At 40.2% G+C, this 21,601-nt stretch overlaps 1 protein-coding gene across 35 annotated transcripts in view; it reads left to right on the forward strand.

Moving 5' to 3' along the window:
* FMN1 (formin 1) overlaps positions 1–21,601 on the forward strand; it is a 433,877-nt gene that overhangs the window by 56,483 nt on the left and 355,793 nt on the right. For 2 of the 35 annotated variants that reach the window (XM_025473326.3, XM_025473328.3), the window contains one exon: positions 7,170–7,480. The exons of 32 other annotated variants lie outside the window; for them this stretch is intronic. Coding sequence is in view for 1 of the 3 variants with exons in the window: in XM_035708850.2 (XP_035564743.1) it covers positions 7,170–7,182 (13 nt within the window). In the remaining 2 variants the exon portion in view is untranslated. Of the gene's footprint in view, positions 1–7,169; positions 7,481–21,601 lie in introns of those variants that run through there. One more of the 35 variants, XM_035708850.2, reaches the window with a different exon arrangement.

The following is a 21,601-nucleotide window of genomic DNA, read 5'->3' on the forward strand; positions in this document are numbered from 1 at the left end:
AGAAATTTAGGGGGGAAACCTTACACACACACACACACACACACACACACACACCCACAGGAGACATCCTTCTCAGAGAAAACAAACAAAAACTTGATTTTAAATTTTATAAAAACTGGGGCTCCTGGGTGGCTCAAGGGTTGAGCATTTGCCTTTGGCTCAGGTCGTGATCCCGGGGTCCTGGGATAGAGTCCCACATCGGGCTCCCCACAGGGAGCTTGCTTCTCCCTCTGCCTGTGTCTCTGCCTCTCTCTCTCTCTCTCTCTCTCATGAATAAATAAACAAAATCTTTTTTAAAAAATAAAAAATAAATAAATTTTATAAAAACTTCCATCTTGCCCCAGCAAACTGTGTTTTAGTTTTTGCTTTGCCACTAATGGGTTCTCTTGATAAGTCGGTTTCCCAGGAAGCTCATCCTTATCTGTGAGGTAAAGGAGCTTCGATATGTGGTATGTTGTGAAGGTTCTTTCTAGGCTGCTATCCTTGATACCCTGAGCATTCAGGTGAGTTGTCAGGCTCCTCAGCAGCATTTCTCAAGTCTGGAGTATGATCTGTGGTAGGGTGTTCTCTCGAGCATGGCTTCCCCCTCACTCTCTCTCTCTCCCCTTTGTCTCCCTCTCCCTCTTTCTCATTCTATTTCTATCTCTGTTTCTCTCTCCTTCTCTAGCTTTACATCCAATTCTCATCCCAGAGAACAGCAACATTCTCTGAGATGACTGAGGCCCAGGCACATCACCCTCTGACAGTAAATAAGGTATGAAATTGCATGGAGAGGATCTCCAGGGACTTGAAATATGAGGTGACTTTTAGGTTACATCAGAGATGGTGAAAGCCTGGGTAGATTTTGGGACCTGTTGCTCCTGGCATTTGCCCTGAGCTGCTTCTCTGGCCTCCACCACCGCCAAGGCCACCACCTCCTCCTAAACAGAGAGACATAGCATAATGGTATAAACTGAGTGGGTTTGGAAGCCCTAATTCATAACTCTCATATTTCAAGAATCCACTTTATTAGAACAATCAAAACTGTGTATCAAGTTTAATAGACAGAAACGGTATCCTTAGTGGTAGGTGGAATCAGGTTATCTAGTAAATCCTGAAAATGCGGAATGGCTTGACTAACTCAAGCTTCTGTGTGTTCACCTTGAGAGGTTAAACACAGGGAAGGCTGTATCTCCTAGGGAAGGCTCTGAGGGACATACCAGGTTGTTCTTGGGGTGGGGATGGCTAAGGAGAGTATGGTGGGAACATAGGAACATGATGTGTGCACAGGCGACACATGGCATTGGCAAGAGGGAAGGAAAATGAAACAGGAGGAGGCCAGTGGGGATAAGGAACAATATCTGCAGAGTCCGGCAGCCAGGAGTTGGTGATGCATCTTCAACCTATTGCTCTTCAGATTACCTGATGGAAATCTCATTCCCACAAGTGCAGACAGTCAGTGATAGTGTTCCCACTGACAGAGCAGTTCCTGGATGGCTTTTCCCAGTGTTGGCATTTGCTTACTTTCTCTTCTCATGTTCCTCCATTCCTTTCATTTTCCTGTATTCACTTTGGCCCTGCCGGCACCATAGCAAACAGGTTATGCCTATGGACATTGGCTCAAAAAAGAAACCAGTAGCCACAATGGCAGTTGTTAATTGAGCACTATGTACTGGGCATGAATTGAACAATTGATAAATAGTGTATAGTAATAGTTTCATTCAAACCACTATCTATACAATAGTTATTCTCTCCATTTTAGAGATGAAGAGCAGAAAGTCAGAGAAGTGAGGTTGCCAGGTCACTCAGCAACACAGTGGCAGAACCTAGTGTTGAACCTAGGTATGACCCACTTCAACTATTGTCCCTCATCTCTGCACTTCATTACTGTACCTTCTTTCATCGGTGAGGGGAACAGAATAAAAACCAGGTTCCCGAGAAGTAGGGCAATCTGCTGAGCAGGCCACATGGTACAGAGCACTTTAGGAAGCTACAGTTCTAGGGGCTCCCCTAGTAGCTCAAGGCCCATAAACACGTACATAGAGAGGTCAGTTCCCCAGTATGAAGACACAAGCAAACATTTCACATAGCATGTTGAAAAGAAATATATTGTTTACTTATAGTAGGAAGATTAATTTCTTGAGTGGAATATGAACAAAAATTATAATCTCCTCTTAGGAAAAAATAAGGACACCAGGGTACTTCCTTGGTGATACCATTAAATATTCTCCCTTGGGCTCATTCAGTGGAGGTTTTCCTGATCACTCAAGTCATACTTGCTCTTTGGGGACTACATTAGTTCAGAATCATATAAGTTTCTTTTTTCTTCTTAGAAGTACATAATTACCCTTCTCATTCAAAGTAGGCAGAGAAATAAGAGAATTCCAGATGCCTCTAAAACTCCTACCTTGCATGTCTCTACCTCTTAGCTATAAGAGGCAAATGAAGTAGAGTGGTGTAGGTGCAGAGTGGTGTAGCAATAGTGAAGGGTCTCACTGCAACAAGGAAGAGGGGAAGGCAAGGGTAGCATTAGCTAAAGAAGCTGTGGATAATAACTACCAACTGCACCATTTGCGTCAATGAATAGATTATCCAGACAGAAAATCAATAAGGAAACATTGCTCTTAAATGACACATTAGACCAGATGGACTTATTATATTTATACAGAACATTCCATCCTAAAACAGCAGAATACACATTCTTCTCAAGGGTACATGAAACATTCTCCAAAAATGGATCATATGTTAGGCCACAAAACAAGTCTCAACAAATTCAAGAAAATTGAATTCATATCAAGCATCTTTTCTGACCACGATGGTATGAAAGTAGAAATCAATTATAAGAACAACTCAAAAAACTACAAATATGTGGAGATTAAACAACATGTTACGACTACATAGATTATCTCCTTTGAACAAATCAAAGGAGAAATTTTAAAAACTACCTGGAAATAAATGAAAACAGAATTACAGCATACCAAAATCTATGGGCCATGGCAAAAGTGGTTCTAAGAGGGAGGTTTGTAAGATTACAGGCAAACTTCAAGAAATAAGAGAAATCTTAAGCAATTTATGCCTAAAGGAACTGGAAAAAGAAGAACAAGTGAAAGCTAAAGTTATTAGAAGGAATGAAATAATGAAGGTCAGAGTGCATATAAATGAAATAGAGACTAAAAAGACAAAAGAGAAGATTAGTGATACTAAGAGCTGGTTCTCTGAAAACATAAACAAAATGGACAAATATTTAGCTAAATGCACCAAGAAAGAGAAGGCTTAAGTAAATAAAATCAGAAATGAAAAAGAAATTACAGCTAATACTACAGAAATACAAGGAATAAGAGACCACAACGAACAATTATACATGAACAAATTGAATAACCTAGAAGAAATGGATAAATTCCTAGAAACTTAAAATCTTCCAAGACTGAATCATGAAGAAAAAAAAAAAAAACCTGAATAGATCAGTGTCCAGCAAGGAGACTTCATCAGTAATCAAGAACTATATATGACAAACCCAGCTAATATTATCCTCAATGGTGAAGAGCTAAAAGCTTTTCCTGTAAAAATCAGGAACAAGACAAAGATGCCCACACTCTCCCCGCTTTTATTCTATATAATATTAGAAGTCCTAGCCCAGCAATTAGATAAAAAAAGAAATGAAGTCATCCAAATTGGAGAAGGAAGAAATAAAACTGTCATAATTTGAAGATGACATGATATTATACATAGAAAACCCTAAAGATTCTACCAGTAACTGTTAGAATTAATAAATGATTTCAGTAAAGTTTCAGGATACAAAGTTCATATATACTGTTGCATTTCTATGCACTAATAGCAAACTATCAGAATGAGAAATTAAGAAAATACTCTGGGGCACCTGGCTGGCTCAGGCAAAGAGCATGTGACACTTGAGCTAGAGGTTGTGAATTCAAACCCCACATAGGGTATAGAAATTACTTAAATAAATAAAACTTAAGAAAAAGAAATCCTATTCACAACTGCATCAAAAAGAATATCTGGGAATACGAACAAGGGGTAGTGGAAGGGGAGGTGGGCGGGGTGACGGGGTGACTGGGTGATGGGCACTGAGGGGGGCACTTGATGGGATGAGCACTGGGTGTTATATTATATGGTGGCAAATTGAACTCCAATAAAAAAGTATACAAAAAAAATAAACCATATCTGACTAGGTCATTGGCTACATTATCCCTTTGCAATAAGATTATAACATGGTATACGTTATACACTTCATGTTTTCTTAGGATTAAACTCCTGTTGCATAAAAAAAAAAAGAATATCTGGGAATAAATTTAACCAAAGAGGTAGAAGAACTATAACTGAAAACTGTAAGACATTAATTAAAGAAATTGAAGAAGACACAGATAAATGGAAAGATGTTCCATGCTTATGGATTGAAAGAATTAACATTGGTAAAATGTCCATACTCCATAAAGCAGTCTACAAATTCAGTGCAATTCCTATCAAAATTCCAATAGCATTTTTCACAGAGGTAGAACAAATAATTCTAAAATTTATATGGAACACAAAATATCCCAAATAACCAAAACAATCTTGAGAAAGAAGAACAAAGTTGGAGATATCATGCTCCCTAATCAAATTGTACTACAGATTTATAGTATTCAAAACAGTATGATATTGGCATAAAAACAGATATATAGATCAATGGAACAGAGTAGAAAGGCCAGAAAGAAATAAACCCACACATATATGGTCAATTAATTAATGACAAAGGAACCAAGAATGTACAATGGAGAAAGGTCAGTCTCTTCAATAAATGGTACCAGAAAAACTGGACCACTATCTTATACTATATACAAAAATTAACTCAAAATGAATTAAAGCCTTGAATATCAGATTTACAAACCATGAAAATATAGCTGGTAAGCTCCTTGACATTAGTCTTAGTGATATTTTTTTTAATCTGACTTCAAAGGTAAGGAAAACAAAAGCAAAAAATTAACAAATGGGACTACGTCAACCTAAGAAGCTTCTGCACAGTGAAAGAAACCATCTATAAAACAAAAAGGCAACCTACTGGGGGCACCTGGGTAGCTCATTGGTTGAACATCTGTTTTGGCTCAGGTCGTGATCCTGGGGTCCTGGGATTGAGTCCTTCTGCCTGTGTCTCCTTCTGCCTGTGTCTCTGCCTCTCTCTTTGTCTCTCATGAATAAATAAATCTTTAAAAAAAAAGAAAGGCAACCTACTGAATGTGAAGATATTTGCAAATCATATACCCGATAAAGGGTTAATTTCTAAAATATAGAAGAGCTCATACAACTCAATACCAAAAACCCCCAAACAATTTGGTTAAAAAAATGGGGAGAAGATCTAAATAGAAATTTTTCCAAAGAAGACAGGCCAGTGAAAAGATGCTCAGCCTCACTAATCATCAAGGCAATGCAAATCAAAACCACAGTGAGATATCACCTCATACCTATTAGAATGGCTAGTATCAAAAAGACAAGAAATAATAGGGATTGGCAAGGGCGTAGGGAAAAGAAACCCTCAGGCACTACTGGTGGGAATGTAGAGGTATGTCAAAATCTAAAAAAGAACTACCATATGATCCAGCAATTCCACTTCTAGGTATATATCCAAAGAATACAAAAACACTAATTCAAAAAGATATGTATACTCCTATATTTATTGCAGCATTGTTTACACAGCAAAAATATGGAAACAATCTAAATGTCTACTGATAGATAATTGGATGAAGATGTGGTATATATACAGAATGGAATATAGCTCAGCCATAAAGAAGGAAATGCTGCTGTTTGCAACAACATGGGTGAACCTTCAAGGTTTATGCTAAGTAAAATAATCTAGACAGAGAAAGGCAAATACAACATGACCTCACCTATATGTGGAATCTAAAAAAACAAAATGAATAAACAAAATAAAAAACAGGCTCATAGACATGGAGAATAATAGATGGAGGAGAAGGGGTTTGATTGGGGCAACATGGGTAAAGGGGATCGAGAAGTACAAACTAAGAGGTTTTTTAAAGATTTTTATTTATTTATCTGAGAGAGAGAGCATGAACTGGGGTAGGAGTAAAGGGAGAAGCAGACTGAGCAGGGAGCCAAACACGGGACTTGATCCCAGGACCCTGGGATCATGACCTGAGGTAAAGGCAGATGCTCAACCAACTGAGCCACCTAGACACCCCAAACTAAGAGTTTTTATAGTACAAGTTTTTATAAAACACACTTATTATAAAATAAGTCATGGAGATATAATGTATTAGCATAGGGAATATAGTCAATAATATTGTATTAATTTTGTGTGGTGACAGTGGTAACTAGGCTTACTGTGACGACCATCACACAATATTTACAAATGTTGAATCACTATGTTATTTAGCTGAAACTAATATAATATTGTATATCAACCATACCTCAATTTTTTAAATATTTGCAAAAAGAACCACCAACTGCAATGATATCTGTGTATACATAGTGTTGCTTATATAGAACTTCTATATGCATTATTATTAGATCCTCACAAAAATCCCCATGAGGTGGGTGGATATATTTCTGTCTGTCTTTTTTTAGTTTTATTTTATTTTATTTTATTTTATTTGTCTTTTTAAAAAATTATTTATTGGGTTTATGTCCTACCTTTTTCCAGAAAGGATTTGAGGGAATTGCATTCAACATCACACATAAAATACATTTATTAAAACAGATGATAAGAATTTAAGAACAAACATTCTTTTGATAGGGTTGTATGATCTGAACTAATTTTGGATCCAAAACACTATGGAGCCTTCAACATGATCCTTGCTCTGTTTTCAAGAGTATAACCTTGTTCAACAAGGAAATCCCTTGGTTAGATGCTTCCATCCTGAAATATCATGGTTTAAAATTAGGAAGCAGGAGTTTAAAAACTATCTGGTACTTTCGCCTTGTTGGTTTGAAACCTGGGAGAGTTCCCTGGGTGAAATCTGAATCTGGATCCTGTACAGAAGGCCACTCCCGATTGGTAGGTGACAGGTTTAATAAGCAAATGAACTTATGTACCAGGCTTGTCTTCCGTAGCCACAAGACAGGGAGGTCTACACGCCTACCCACCTGAATCTTAGAAGTTTATATAGAGCCCTTAACTGGGCTTCATCATGGGTACCATTCGGGTTGTCTGAATAACACAGTGCTCTCTCTCTCTCAAGGCTGCATCCTTGACATGGCTGGCTGCTCATGTGGGAACACTAGAATGTGGAATTCCAGAGACGGGAAGTGGGGGAAGGGATCAGGAGCCCCCCCATTGCCCCACAACCTGTGGTCACGTCATTTCAAAGACCTCCAGGACTGTTCCTGTTTGAAATTGTGCCCAATCACACTCATCTGTGTTTATGCTTGTGCTTCTGTCTTTATTTCTGTGGGTCTGTAGTGTATGTGCATAAATGTGTAATTTTCATGTTCTTGCCAGAGATGTAAACCTTTTCAAGACTATTACCTTTGTGTGTGATTCCTTTTTGTTTGCTTGCTTGCTTAAAGATCTTATTTATTTATTCATGACAGACACAGAGAAAGAGGCAGAGACATAGGCTGAGAGAGAAGCAGGTTCCCCGAGGGAAGCCTGATGCAGGACTCTATCCCAGGACCCCAGGATCATGACCTGAGCTGAAGGAAGATGCTTAACCACTGAGCCCCCCAGGTGCCCTTGTGTGTGATTCCAATCAGTTCTGTCCTTGAGGCAGAGTCCAGTTCCACTCAACTAAGGATGGAGCTAAGAGGCAAAGAGGGTGACTCACTAGGAAAATAGCAGGCAGAAGACTTTGAAGAACCACCTATCCTTCCTGTTTTACCACATTGCCATGTGCTCTGTGGCCATGACCTCTCTCTGTGTGGTGACCATAAGCACAGCAGGCATTATGATCATTTTGTTTTTTATCTGCAAGGCACTCAGAAATCCTTCATTCAGCAGTATTTATTGAGCACTTGTCATGTATTCAATACTGTTCTAGGTATAGTGGATAGTGGTCGCAGCAGTGACAGACAAAAAAAAAAAAAAAAAAAAAAAAAAAAAACCAATCCCATTCTAGAGAGGTGAGGACCAAAATATCAAGTCATCTGTAAGTTCTATACTATGTTAGCCAGGCACATGTGTGATGGGAAGAAACAAAGCTGAAAGCAGGTCAGAGACAGCCGCCAGAGTCTGTCCCATAGTTTTATGGTCCAAAGAATCGGAATCTTAGTATTGATATATAATGCCCAATGATATTCCATCCAGTCTTAAGTAATATATATTTTTAAAGATTTTATTTATTTGAGAGAGAGAGCAAGAGTGCTCACATAGAGCAGGATCCCCACTAAAGAGAGAACCCAGTGTGGGACACGGTCCCAGGACCCTGGGATGGTGACCTGGGCTGAGGGCAGATGCTTAACCAACTGAACCACTCAGGTGCCCCTTAAGTAATATATTTTAATAATCTTGCATAACCTTGAGGAAGTGACCTAACTATTGCACTAGCACCCCATGGAGAGAGTCACTTCTTACCCCTTGCCTGCTAGGCTTTTGGTTTTTCCAGCTTTTCTCCTGCCAAGAGGCCTCCTTAATCTTCAGGGGGTTGCTTTTCTCACATTTCAGAAGGACAGTGCATACTTATGTCAGGTGCGAAAGGGATCTTTCCTACTTGGTGCCAGCAAGAAGAAGCGCTAGGGAAGGCAGATGGACAGAGCAGACATTCTCTTCTCTAACTGGGTTATTCTGTGCTCTGGCTTATCTTATTTTGAGATCTTCCCACTGTTGTTCAGTTGGTACCAACATTTAAAAATCAGTCTTCTTTTTATTTTCAGGGACATATCTTTACAAAAGAGAGGGGGTGAGATTCCAAAGGCTCTCAACATATTACACTGCCTTTTGAAGAAAAATATGTAGACCGACTTCTGGGACCAGGGCCCCAAACAGTGGTTTAACATCTTGCATGCTTCTTGGTTTTGTTGTGTGTGGATCAAACAGCACATCATTTGAATTTTAATACTTTCACAAAATTTCCCTGGGGAACCAAGGAAGAAGGAGAGGCATTGGAAGGTAATCTGAAGGGAGAAAATCAACAAACAAAGTGTTTCAAATGTAGGCTTTGTTTTAACTGCAAAACACTGTGGCTCAGATGCATTTTTTTAAAGATTTTTTTTTCAAAGAAAAGCCAAGAAAGATTAATCAACTCTCCCAGGGTCATAGTTTTCTGTTTCCTTTCAGTGCCTTTGCATTTAACCTTGTGGCTGACAGCCCAACAGTTGGTTGTGAAGCTGTCACTATCCACTGCTATTTTCCTAATGTCTGCAGCAAATCCAGACAGCCAGGTACAAGGTGGGGTCATGATGCAACTGGAGAACTTGTTTTGAAACAGTGTTTTTCATGGCAAGCACACTTTTTAAATATAGATTGTCATTTACTGGGTAGTTTGGGAGGAGGTAGGCTGGACCTATCAGCTCAGTGATCCCCATCTATGCTGCTTCCAGAGCCATCCTTGGGCCATTAGGAAACAACCTTGCCATTGTTTGGTTTGCTTCTTTTAAGCTTTATGTCAATTCCTATAACTCCATTTAAAATTAGTGGAATTAATGATCAAACTTGATAGTTCATTCGGTCAACTTATTATTCCATAGAAAGCAGTGGTTTCCTGGCTGTTTTGTTGTATAGTTCACAAAGCTTTGTGGTTTGGTGGTAGCCCCTTGAACTATTGTCTTGTCTGCTGCATAGATTGGAAGTAAACACAATCTACCTGTGTTCTTCTGAACCCAAGCAAATTGTCTGGTGTATGTACCCTTAGTTATATTTATCGTAAAACACATGGAAAGGTTAATGGGCTCCCTTCTTTGCCTCAAAGATGTGTGAACATGCCTCTGTGGTTTTAGGATCCTTTGAAGAAGGCATCAATACTCAGTTATTATTACTCATAATTATAGAAAATTAGGGATAGAGAAGGTATAATCTTCCTAATAAGAAGATCATCTAGCTTCATCTGTATTCCTAGCACAGAGTTCCAGGGAGAGGAAGGCACTTGTCTAAGGTCAAGTAGCTAGTTGGTACCAGAGCCAGGATGAGGACAAGGTCTCCAGCATTCTGGGCGATACACTTTCCTCCACAAAGCTGTGATCCTGTGTGTGTTCTTTCGCCAACTCGTTTGCAATTGTAGACTTCATGGGTCCACATAGTGAGAGGCGGGCCCCCTTAGAAATCATCTGTTCTGAGTCTTTCACTTTATGTGATCACAGAGAAGCCTAGAGAGTCTTAGTGTGTTGCCCACACTCAGAGGTTGGTAAGTGCTGGAACTGAGTCTAGAGGCCAGGTGCTCTGACTCCCCATCTGAGGCTCTTTCAACTAACAATGTGCTTCTCCATCAATGGCTGTGCCTTGGAGAGTGTTTTAACTCGGAACTTAAGGGCTCCTATGAATTCAGTTGCATAATCCTCTTTAGAGTTGTGCTTGTGAAGTGTGCAAGTAGTTCTGCATGATGACGGCACCTAACACGGGAGGCAAAGGGACGTGGTGCTCTGCCTCCAGTTTGCTTTGTGACTGTTGACTGTCACTAGGCTCAGCTTTCTCCTGTACTGTCAAGTGAGGCCCATGAATTCCGTGTTGCAGACGAAGAATTCTGTGGTTCTTTCCCAGACGGGTGTGTTTCTTTGTGTTTTGTCCAGTAGAGGGAGTTGTGTGCTCACAGACCACCCCACCCCCCCCCCACCCCCCCATCCTCCTCCAGGTTTTTTGTTGTTGTTTTGTTGTTGTTGTTTTTAAATATAGAGAGTGTAGTGAAAGAGATGCAAGTCTGGACAAGATATCATGTGGGAGGAGCTGGAGGTGGTGGTGGAAGAGCTGAGGTGGCTGGGCTGCTTGGAATTAGCAAGGGAAATTGAAAGTATTCCTAGGAGACAGATCATCGGGGGCCCCAGCCACTCTTTATAGGTTGATGCTGTGCCAAGAGGGATGATTGGCTAGGAAGCTGCTGGTTTGGATGTTCCTGTAGTTTTATCCTCTGCTCTTAGGTGTGGTAAGTAGCCTGGGTGTAATATAGCATGATGTCATGCCAGTCCTGGGCGAGGGCTCCTTCTCCAAGTGGCATAAAGTGAGCTCCATTAGGAAGAACTATAACATCTCCCGTTGGCACCCTGCTGCTCTCAGGTGGCTTCTGCATGCACGAAGCCTGAAACCATGTACTGAGGTCTGGGAAAGATCAGCTGACTCTTTCATCTCCAGTTAAGGTCACAGGCTACAGTGGGTCACAAGATAATCCCAAGAAAAAATGAAATACCCATTTCTTCTGTAAAGCATGTAAGCACAGGGAGGAAAACTTTGTTATAGTCTCAGCCAGAGAAATGGAAGCTCTTAGAATAATTTTGGAGAAGTGCTGCTTTATTGAAAATATCCAGCTGGTCATATTTTGGACCATTGGAATTGAGACAAGCATATACAGCCAGGAAAGGGGGGAGGGATAGCAAGAGCGAGAAGGAGGAGCCAGCTTGGGAGTTAGAGAGTTGACGGTGGAGATGAAGAAAAGAAGAAAAAGAAAATCCTTGACTTCCTTCTGACCCAGCTGTGGAAAATATTATTTCTGATCCCTTGCTAACTGGTCTGAAGGATTGCCCTGGGTGGCATAGGGCATTCCAGGGCTCTTCCTAGGACCCGGATGTCTTTATTTCCATTCTTTTTTTTTTTTTTTTTTTTTTTTTTCCATTCTTATAGAGAGGGTCTAGGCAGGTCTAGGCAGCCTTGATAACAGGCTTCATTTAATCTGTATCTTTCTCCCACGATCTGAAAGAACTTTTCTCACATATTATTTAAGCAACACTTAGTGGCGGGTGAGGCATTTCTGTAACTTGAGATGGAGGACCCCCAGAGGGCCTATTTCTAGTAAGTGTTGACTGCATTTCCCCTACTTTTCTATGCTCTTGGCTGCCACCTTCATCAATTCCCTGATGCCCTGACCCAGTGGCCACCCAGGCAGTTGCCTGTAGTGATATTAGCGTCTGCCTCTATAAAACTCATGCTGATAGATGTGTGCGTGAAGGATACCTCTTGAGGTGAGGACTTGCCCTTGTGTATTCTGTTCACAATCTATGAGAAATCACATGGAATATACGGTGATGTGATCCCTGCCCCATAGGAGCCAACCTGAATGTGACCCATGGTGAACAAATATACTGAAGGTCAGTTGTGATTAGAGATTTTTCAAAACCTATTTCCATCTTCAACAACATTGATTTGTTCAGAGAGAGCACCATATAAGTCCATAAAAACAGTAACCATCTTCATCCTCATCAAATTACAACTTCTTTATAATTTATACTATTTTTACAGATATCTTGTTTGCTCTTTTCGACCAACCGTCATTGCAAATACTGGAAGAACGACAGCATGGTAGAAAGAATCAGATAACTTTCTAAGCCTTCTAGAATAAATATCTTCTTCTCTTTTAGAAAAAATTCATTTGACATGACATATATTCTTATATATTTCATTATGGAAATTTTACATATACCTATCATTACAGAAACCCTTGGAAGCAAACTTATTTGCTTTGAATTATTTTTAAAACAACTAATATATTTCATTATGGAAAATTTACATATACCTATCATTACAGAAACCCTTGGAAGCAAACTTATTTGCTTTGAATTATTTTTAAAACAACTAAATAAAAACTGCCTGGGATGCCTGGGTCGCTCAGTTGGTTAAGTGTCTGTCTGCCTTTGACTCAGGTCTTGATCTCAGGGTCCTGGGATCGAGCCCCACATCGAGCTCCCTGCAGTCTTTTCTTCTTGTGTGCCCCATAGTGCTCTGCACTTACCTTTTTGCAGCACTTACCGTGCCATATTCTAATTGCTTTTTTGCTTCCAAATCTCTTCTACAAGACTGCAAACTCTTGAGAAAAGAGGCCCTGTCTGACTTACTGTAACATTCTTGCACTCAGTGTAGTACTTGGCACCTTGTATTAGTCTGTCAGGACTTGTATTAGGCTGCTCAGGTGACTATAAGGAATTACCACAGCCTGCACAGCCTAAACAGCAGATATTGATTTCTCTCACAGTTCTGGAGACAGGAAGTCTATGATCAAGGTGCCAGCACCTCCTCTGTGCCTTCTCTTCTCAGCTCGGATGGCTGCCCTCTTGTTGCCTTTTCATACCGTCGCCTCTCTCTGCACTCGTATACCCATGGTGTGTCTTAATCCCTCTATGTAAAAATATCAACCAGATAGATAAGGGCCCATCCAAATGGCCTCATTTAAACTGAATTGCATCTTGGGGTGCCCGGCTGGCTCAGTTGGAAGAGCATGCGACTCTTCATCTCAGGGTCATGAGTTTGCACTCCACGTTGGGTGTAGAGATGACTTAAATAAACAAGCAAATAAATAAACTTAAAAAAATAAACTTAAGAACTTTTTTTAAAGGCCCTATCTCCGCATGCAGTCATATTCTGAGGTACTGGGGGTTAGGGCTTCAACATATGGATTTTAGAGGAACACAATTCCGTCCATTACATTACTCTTTACATATTTTGATTGTGAAGTATTTGATGTGCTTGTAGATGAATAAGAAGATATTTACATTCTCGCATCCTACCTTTGGGATATCCGTCCACTCCTTTCCAGCCAGAGGTCTGAATAACAAAGACAGTCTGGTATCTTACAGAATGCACCAGACTGGGAGTCAAAGCTCTGGGCCCGTACCTTGGCTCTGCCAGTGCCCAACTGCATGGCCACCCCTGACATCAGTCTCCTCGTCTGTCAAACTGGGATAATAACACCTACTGCAGTAGGTGGTTGTGACACTGGGTGAGGTCATGCATATGGGGGTGTCTAATATAATGCATGCCATGAAGTAGACATCAGAAAATGCCAGTTCAACCTGTCATTTCAAAGGTATGTTAGAAATAGGAAATATTTCACTTTTGTAATAAGAGAGGGCTCAGGTATTGACAAAGCTCTAAAATCTCCCTTGGTTATTTGGGCACACTGCTAGTCCAGCCTCAGATTTATTTTAGCTCAGTTAAGATTAGATTTATTTCAGCTGAGTTAAGATTAGCTATTTACTAATCTTTTCTTGTTAAAAAAAAAGACAGATTTTTTATATTTAAGACATTTGTTAATAGCCTAGAATTTCCAGATTTCACTGAACGATTTCACTTCTTGCTCCAAAATTCTGGTAGCTAATTGTGTTCTGGTGTTGCCTAACTGCTTTTCTCACTGGGAGTTGGGTTACTTGAGCTTGAAAATTGTCTTTACATAAAATATGATGTCTCAGGGTAATGACCACGATACCTTCTGTGAGGTACCTTATGCCTGGGCCTTGAAACGTCCTGGGAATGTAAATTCTCCCGTTAGGATTTGGAAAGAGTAATTTCACTGACCAACAAATGGTGAGCTGTGAGAGCACAGATAGAGGCCAGTGAATCTTTAGGATCCTTCAGGAATTAGAGCCCTCATTGCTGCTTTTATCTAAGCAATGGTCATGGCCAAATTTTCAGCTGATCGGCTTCTGATTGCCTTTCTCTGAGGGTGTTAGGAATTATGTTCCTTGGTCGTTTACAAATCTGCTCTTTACTCTCCTTTTTCAGGTCCGGGTGCTTGCTTTCCCGGTTTCCCCATCCTGCTTCAGACAGGCCTCTCTGCTCATCCCATCACTGTGCTCTCCTCTGCCTTATTCCTGCCTTATTCCTGGTTTCTGTTCCAACAAGCCCGCAGCCTACATCTCACTTACTGTCTTTTCTTCCTGTCTGCAGACCTGCCTCCATGGCTGGGCATTCTGCCAAGACCTCCATCTCTGCCTCCCATTGTCTCTGTCTGCCTCGTGTCCTGTTGCTGCCTTTTCCCCTTCTGTCTCCAAACTCTCGTCTAGAATGAGCAGAGGCATGGGATCCCTCAGTGCACAGCTCCTTGTTGCCCTTCAGGGAGACCTAGGGATAGGGCCTTGGATTTGTTGCACCTACTTCTCCACAGACCCTGCTAGTGGCTGTGGCATCGCTGTCTGCATCAACACCACTACCACAAAACCTTTCTGAAGTCACAGCTTGGGCTGGGGATAGCCTCTGAGGAGGAAGTTTTACTTCCGGGGGTGGGGAGTGGGACTGGCTCTATTTTTGGTCAAATAGATGAGAAGGAGGCTTTGGTTGGAATGGAGCTGGGTTGAAAATATTTTCATTTCAAATATTATGCTGCTTGAGTAGCTTTTTAGGACACTTGCACATTTGGCTTTCTTTCTTTCTTTTTTTTTAAGATTATCTATTTACTTATTTGAGAAAGCACAGAGAGCACAAGCAGGAAGTGGGGGGGAGAGGGGCTCAGAGGGAGAAGCAGACTCTCCACTGAGCAGGGAGCCCAATGCAGGGCTTGATCCCAGGACCCCCAGCATCATGACCTGAGCTGAAAGCAGAATTGAGTTGGTAGGAAGGTCTTAGGATCCAAGTTGAACCCAGAGAAGTATTAACCATGGCATAACTGAAAATTAGTGGATATCTGTGGTTGGGTAAGGATGAGCTAGCCAACCATTTGATTTATTTTGAGATTACAGCCATAAAGGAAAACAGGTCTAGCCTCACCCCCTTACTGCTCAAGGGAAGGTGAGAGGGGCAATCTCCTCCTTGCTCCTAATGGGCAGGACTCTGCCTCTCCCCACCCAGCTCCTAATGCTCAGCGTGTCTTTTTGCAGCATGCACCTTGTGCTTTCCTCTGACTTGTGTATGTAACTGTGCATGTATCCTCTTTGCAGTCAGCCAGCCATAGTCTTTCTTGGTCAGAAAAGCCACTCTGCCCTTTAATCAAAAAAGCATTTATCCTACTTTGCAGTTACATGGCCACAGTTATTTATGGGTATCAGTTTTTCTTCCCAAAATTTCAGAGCCAAAGGAGTCACCGGGAAGGCGCATCTAGGAGAGTTCAGGTTTCATAGCCCTGCAGATTGGTGGTTCTAGTAATTTTGTCTTCCTCTCCTTCTCTGGTTTCTGCTCTAACTTGCAACCTACACTGCTGGGTTTTTTTTTTTGTTTTTTTTTTTTTGCCCTGTCTTCCTGTCTGCTATGCTGTCTCCAGTCTGGGCATGCTGCCAGAACTTGCAGCTCTCTTTCTTCAACCTATTCCCTCCCTCTTGTCTTTCTCTCTCTGGCCTACTGCAGGAGAAGCACAAGTGTAAGAATCCTCAGCTAAATTTGTGGGACTTTCTCAGTGAGTTTTGGAGGCTGATATATGATAACATTGACTACAGATCATATAAATACCCTGCAGGTCAGAAGAGATGTAGAGTTGGCCTGTCTTGAAAAAATATTAGACATTATAGGCACTACTCTCTACCGTCTGTGCCCAGCTTCCTTTGTAGCTTCATCTTGCACTTTGCTTCTCTGCCAAACTCTGGGTCTCAAGGCTCTACATTTTTTCTGAGCACCCTGTGCTGCTCTGTCGGGCCACTTGCCCATGGCGTCCTCCTGCTTCCTCTCTATCCAACCCTTGCCCAGCAGATGCTCCACTGAGCACAGAGCCCAACAGCAAGGGGCTTGATCTCACCCTGAGGCCATGACCTGAGCCAAAATCAAGAGTCAGAGGCTTAACCCACTGAACCACCTGGCACCCCACTGACTACCCCCATCTTATTTCTATATATCAGAACTTCTTAACAGTGGGCTTCAATGCTTTTTCAAACCACATGGAATTAATTGTCCTTTATCTGGCAATAGTACCCTATTTTGCCTTTGAGTAACCACCTCTCACTTTCTTACTTGTGATAAGGATGAGGCTGATCTCCTGGATCTAGAAGTAGTCATGTGATCTAGGACTGGACAATGGGATTTCACATCACATCACCACTTGGTGACCACATTTCCAAGTTATTCTGTGGAGAGTGGTTCCTGGGTCTTTCGCTAGAACAGTTGGGACACTTTCTTAGTAGCTATGATTACAAAAGCTAGAAGGGCATAATTCTGAAGCTGTACTAGATCACTTTGACTCCACAAGGGGAAAGAAAGCTGAAAGATGTAGAGAGATTCTTTATATCACTTGAGTACCTACATCCAGCCATGCCCATGCCTTGGACTTTTGGGTTGTATGAGCTAATAAATTCCATGTTCTTAAGGCAGGTTAGCTGGATTTCTGTCACTTTCAACAAAGAGAGTTCTAACCACATTTCTTCAGTGGGGCCAGAAGGCCAAATGGAGGAAGAAGTATGTTGATATTGGGATAGAGAGTCATGGAAGGGATGTTTCTCTCTTGGATATCTAAGTCTGTGTCAAAGCACATATCCCATTAAATAGCTACCTTTGCTTGACCAACAACCTTCACCACATCTCCTGCCCAGGTATGTTAGATTTATTTTTTTTTACTTCTGGGATAGACAGATTCTAGATCTTATTATTTATCTCTTGAAGACATGATCAACACTTAATATGCTATGACATAACTTTGCGGAATACTTGCCACACACAGCATTAGTTTTATGTCATGTATTCATTTAAGGAATTTGGATTGAATTAAATGTGTATACTATTAGGTTGTAGGGGGCCTTGAATGCCAGGTTTGAATGCCAGAAAGACTGTTTACCTAATGTAATAGACCACAAAAATAGCCATGGAAGACTTTTGAGCAGAGGAGTGATATGATCCTAGCAATGATGCAGGAAGATTAACCAGACAGTAGTTGCATAAAGGGTGGCAAGAGACTAGAAAAAGGAAAGTCAGTTGGTGATGATTGAAGTTGATAGAAAGAAAAGGATAGATATGAAAAACATTGTCCAAATAGACCCACACAGCTTAACCATCTGGCATTAAGAGAAAGAGAGGTATCCTAGATGATTCCAAAATTTGAGTCTTAGTGGAAAGGCTATGGTCTAAACCCATTGAGTTGTGCAAGCAAGGGTGGATTGTTTAACCTCTCTTGGCCTATCTTTTCACTTGTAAGTGACATTAATGGTAACTATATAACTGGATGTTTTGAGCAACATCTGTAAAGCTTTTAGTTCATGTCTGGCACGTAGCATATGCTAAATAAATTTTAGTGTCCCTTAGTAAGATTGGATAACCTGTACTATGTCAACCTTCTACCATCCCCACATATAGTAAGTAAGATATAGGAAGTTCCTTCTCCTTTCAGATTACGTAGCAAGATGATGGCAGCAATCAGGACAAAGACCCTAATTTTCTACTCTTTAGAGGGGCATACTTCTTGTGGGACAGGCCTGCATGAGTTAATTCAGCACTTAAGGATTGGACACAGACATTAAGGTTTCTCTTTCTCACATTGTATGTCATCAGTGACTGTTAGATTCTAATATTGGTGGATTATTGAGTGGAACTATTTAGAAGGTGATGTCAGGATGTATCCTGACTATTTATCATGCTGTGTTTTATACAATCAGGATGCCTATAAGGCATACATGAAACGTGCTGTGGGATAGCATTTAAAGAATGACTAATGTGCACTATCTAAAATGAATATACAACCTATTCTGAACTACCTTCCCTTCCCACTATGGCATGTACTTTTTGGAAGAAAATTCTTAATAAATAACTGGATTTTTTTTTAAAAAAAACTTTCTTATGGAAGAGTACAGTTACTTGGTTACTTGAATTTAGCAAACATAACATTTTAAATTGGGATAGAAACAAATAGAATTGGAATATGACAAGAATGATTAAGAATAAGTCTTCTCAGCTTATTTTCTTTTTTTGGTGAAGATTTTCAAAACCTTTTAGGTGTCGCATGAAAAAAAGCATTGCAATTCATTCTGCCAGCAAGGTGGGTTTTTATTTTATTTATCTTATTTTTTTATTTTTTTTTTCTGTTTGTTTCTCTGTATAATTAACTATAGAAGTCTCCAGGAACGCTTTCCTGCACTTCCAGAGTATTATTCTTCATTTTTAATTTTCTTTGTCTGTGGTTCTGACTATACTGTCAGCTCCTTGAAAGCAGGAAATGTATGTATATCCAAGGGCACCCGAGTGGCTCAGTTGGTTAAGAGTCTGCCGTCAGCTCAGGTTGTGATCTAAGGGTTCCAGGACTGATCCCTGAAGTCAGGCTCCCTGCTCAGTGATGAGTCTGCTTCTCCCTCTCCTTCTGTTTATGCTCTCTCTTTCAAATAATTTTTTTTAAAAGATAGAAGTAGATCCAAAAGAAATGTTTAAAAACTCTTAAAGCCAAACATACAAGAATATTTACTGCAGTTCATAAGAGAAATTGCTGTTAATATAAATGAACTGACAAGGAGCATTGACCAAAAAATATTGGAAAAGGAAAAGGGAATCAGAATAAGCTGCAAAATATTGTCTGGTATCACTACATGTGTGTATTCATCCATTTCTACATCTAACGGGGTCACCTCAGGAGGTGCTAATGTGAGATCTTTTCACTTTTGCATTGTACAACTCCATATTGTTTGAATATCTTACAATGAACATGTCTAGGATTGCCAGCAATGAAAATCTCTTTCCTCTTGGTGCACAGAAAAAGTACACTGGCTAGCCATTCTGTATGGACAGTGTGAGCACTGCCTGGCCTGATCCATTGATGGTTAGATAGTGGTGGTCTTTGGAAAGGATAAGGAAGAAGATAAAGTGATGACTACAGTTAGCACATCTGCTGTCTTCAGCATATGTGCCATAATTTGAGAACATAAAATAATTTTTACTTGCCTTATTTTTATGTTTTATAAAGCATTAGGATAAAAACCAGATTTTTTTTTTTTCCTGAGGAGTTGAAAACAAATTCTCATTTCAATATGAAGTTCTCTGTTGGTCAATTGGGTATGTCCTTGGAAAGAGAGTTCAGAGTCCTGAATCAAACTGTGCCTTCAGCTAGCATTGTGACCTCAAATTGAGTCATATAATCACTAATCTCTTAGTTTCCCCACCTATTAAAATTGATAGTATAAGCCCTACCATCACATTCTTGAGTGGGTTGTTATGAGGCTTAATAAGATCATGCTAGCAAAATGCTTTGAGCTCTTTAGATAAAAGATGTAACATAAACACAAAGTCTCATTAAGATAATTATACAGTGGTTTTTTCATAGTCCGAGTTTACTTCTGAGACTGAATGTAGTGATGGAGATCATTTTATAGGGACAAGGAAGGAAATTGGCTTTCAAAATCTGGAAATAAAATCCCTAACACATTTTGAAGATAGATATAATAGAATCATTAGTTTTTAGAATGGGAGGATTTGATTTTGAGAGATGATTCAAAAAATTAAAATTAAAAAAATTTTAAGTTTCTGTATTTAACTGAAAACATCTTCTGAAAAGCAAAGCGATCACTTTCCCTAGTCTCTGAAAGAAGACAATGAAAAGAAGCTCTTAAAGAATACTGTGTATTTTTTTCAAAAGTTTTATCATTCATATGATTGTAAAGTGGTGAAACCTGTCTGGCCCACTGTGCATACGGAAGGTTGACTCATTAATGTGTGGTGGAGTCTCTTCCCAGGTGGCACTGTACCAGTTGGCTCCTGTGATGGAGCCAGGGAAATACATCCTTGACACGTTCCTTCTTCTCAAGCTGTCCTGAGAATCCACCATGTTTGCCGCAGGCTCCCCACCCTTTGGCACCATGGGTGCCTACTACTACTATAACCCCAGACACGGGCAGCCAATTTCAGTTCCCAAGATTTGGAAGTGCCGACACAGGAGGTCAATAGCCCCAGAGGAAGGTAAGCTTGAAAGCCAAAGCCCATGCTTGCATCCTTTTGCTGGTTTTCTAAGGCTGAACCATGGAAGTAAAATTCTTGGTGAAAGGTCATTTTTTGACAAATGATGGGTTTGTTCAGGTGTCTTCCAATTATAAGTTGCAGGGCTGCTGATCTCAAATTTTAAAAATTATACCATCTAATATTAATATATTCATTCAATTAAGTTGAAAAAACCCTAAGGATTAGTGTATTTATTCATTTTTTTTGTAAAGGAAGGCTTAAGAATAATCTTCATTAAAGAGATTTTCATCATAAGGACTTTGGAGTATGAGTGTGACTAATCGTACTTTCAAAATACAGTTTCGTTATAGTTCTTCAGAGATAGGTTGATGTAATAAAATGCTATTATTAATATCAAGAAATATTAGTCAAAGTAGTCAAAGTAGGTAAAAATGTGTTGTGTTTAACTGTTAGTAGGGATATTATTTAAATAATATTCTTTGCATTTAATATATAATATGGACATTACTGGGATGCTAGAGAGAACAATTTATGGCTTCTTCTTTCTTATAAGAACTGTCCCTCATTCCTATTAAACAAGTTATTGTGGGGCACCTGGGTGGCTCAGTTAGTTAAGCCTGACTCTTGGACTCTTCGTTTTGGCTCAGGTCATGATCTCAGGGTCTTGGGATGGAGCCTCTCATGTTGGGCTCCCTACTCAGCAGAGAGTCTGCTCCCCACCACCTTCTCTCCCTTTGCCCCTCCCTCTGCTCGTGCACTCTCTCTCTCTCTCTTCCTCTCTCAAATAAATAAATAAATCTTTTTAAAAAAGAAGTTTTTGTGGCAAGGAGGTAAACACCTTCTAACTTTATATTCATATTAGATAAATTACCTAGGAGAATAAGTTATGTAAGATAAATTAATTACAGCCTTAAAGGAGACATTGACATTTTTTTACTCTCTCATTTCTTTCTATTTGCTGGTGCTCATTTGAAG

This window comes from Canis lupus, chromosome 30 (assembly GCF_003254725.2).
Source record: "Canis lupus dingo isolate Sandy chromosome 30, ASM325472v2, whole genome shotgun sequence".
Taxonomy (NCBI): Eukaryota; Metazoa; Chordata; class Mammalia; order Carnivora; family Canidae; genus Canis; species Canis lupus.